The sequence below is a fragment of the Phytophthora parasitica genome (assembly GCF_000247585.1).
Source record: "Phytophthora parasitica INRA-310 unplaced genomic scaffold supercont2.259, whole genome shotgun sequence".
In the NCBI taxonomy this organism is placed as follows: domain Eukaryota; phylum Oomycota; class Peronosporomycetes; order Peronosporales; family Peronosporaceae; genus Phytophthora; species Phytophthora nicotianae.
The window spans coordinates 11,979-13,887 of record NW_008649245.1 but is presented as its reverse complement, the minus strand read 5'-3'; the positions used below and the strand labels follow the sequence as shown (position 1 = coordinate 13,887).

Genomic DNA, 1,909 nt, shown 5'->3' with positions numbered 1-1,909 from the left:
GTAATTTATTATAACGTATTACAGTGTTCGCTTTAGGCTTGGGTATTCAGCTCCAAAAGAAAAGTTTGCCCCAGGAACTGCAGTCATGCCTCTTAGCCCCATCCAGCTATCATCAAGATTTAAGAGGAGAGCAGGGATCTGAAAATACCATAGTATATTATTATATTGGCGAGTTAGATAGAGTAAAATAATTACTTGACGTGACCGATACCTTGAGTGCTAATCCAGCAGTAAAAGTGAGTAAGGGTTCCTTAAATTGTCGAGTGTCAAAATACTTGCATGAAGGGGATAAAACTAAAGCATACAGTGCTGAAGTGTCAAACTTATCCTTTTTTAAAGCGACAAATGGGTCGAAGAGGTAGGATCTGCAGAGTGCGCTAAAACAGGAGATTGTGCTTCCTGCTGGATTCTATTGCCTGCGTCGTAATAGTTGATCCAAGATTTGAAGCTCAAATCTCGCCTTGATAATGGTAAAACAAGCCATTTACGATAGTTAGTTGGTTAGTAAGTTAGATATATGGGTGATTTTGATGTCCGTTTTCCTCAATTCGCAGCGCTACAAACGCTCAAAAATAGGGTATTTGATCCAGCCAAACTTTTGGAAAAGGGTTCCGTTAGGGTTAGTTAGACAAAAAAAAACTCTAACTTTCGTTCTAAACTACCGACAAGAGTAAAACTGGTGTCAACTTAGAGCTTAAACACTTGACTACAGGCTTTCGTTGTCCGTCTGTACCTCCACTGCTAGACTGCTTTACCAAGTAGGCATTTTATCAGTTCTCACAATCCTGCGCTTCCGTCTCCAACAACAAGGCGTATAGACAAAACACATGCACGCCAGCGTGGAGCGTCGACCGCAAAAGAAGTCTCAGCAGCAGCGCACTCTTGAGTCAAGAGTCTTGACCAACCTCGGCCTCGCTGTAGAAGATGGAGAGCACGAAATGACTCCAAGCGAAGGGCGTCATCTGGGTAACGTTGCCGGATTGGGAGTACCTAAAAATCTTTTTAAAACTTGATTTATCTAAGCCAGCGACCATTTCGCTAACTGTGCTGCTTCCTGTCCGGTTGTCTCGTAAAGTTATTTACAGGTTTGGCTTCAGTAAAAGTTTTTCTCCACGGAATCTTTTACGTAAGCGACTGGCCATTACTACTTCGGTACCGTAAAATAATTCGAGAACATAAACTCCACACTGCCCTTAAATTACGGGACATGGTATGGGATGTGCGGCACATTCCATACCCCATCGATGAAGTCTATCCTCGAAATGAACTGTACATGAATTTCATATCTATCCAGTGTTTGAATGCTTCAAAGCTTGATCGTTCATTGGTGCAACGATGATTTGCTGCTCAGAGATCCGATTTTTTTTTTTTGACAAATAGCACTAATACACGTATAAATGCAGTCGACACACAAAGGATATTTATCACCAGGGTACCACAAGTAGAGACAAATTTATCACGAGGGACCACAAGTACAGATTTCCCCGGCAAATCCACGAAGGTGGGACCAATAAATCGTCCGAGTTTACAAAGTTTACACAGGAAATCTGATCCAGGAAAATGTATTGATTTATAAGAAAGTTTTGACTAGTAAGCAAGAATATGACGCACCGCCATTGTTGAGGTCGGTCGAATTGTGAGGCGGACGTACGTGCTCTTGGCCTCTTGTCTGTTCTTGGGTTGCGAGGGCATGGTGAAATTAGTAAATGGCGGCACCTTAGTACGTGTAGGTAGGCACTGCAATACATTATGTTCATCCTGTGCCTTTCATTTGCTCATGCAATGCAGCAACTTCCACATGCATGGCATTTCCTGCGAGATGACCAATTCCCGCCAAATTTAAATTAATTCAGTACGCGTCCTGTCTAGTGCTGCCCATCTCTCTTCGCTTCTGACCACTGACTGCACG

General features: G+C 42.7%; 1 protein-coding gene across 1 annotated transcript; it reads right to left on the bottom strand.

Moving 5' to 3' along the window:
- Positions 1 to 1,424: 1,424 nt before the first annotated feature.
- On the bottom strand, positions 1,425 to 1,692 carry PPTG_24829 (hypothetical protein; the record flags this gene model as incomplete). The annotated part of the gene is made up of 2 exons (XM_008918674.1): positions 1,425 to 1,547; positions 1,612 to 1,692. The coding sequence occupies 2 exons, from the start codon at positions 1,690 to 1,692 to the stop codon at positions 1,425 to 1,427; spliced, it is 204 nt and encodes a 67-aa protein (XP_008916922.1).
- Positions 1,693 to 1,909: the final 217 nt, after the last annotated feature.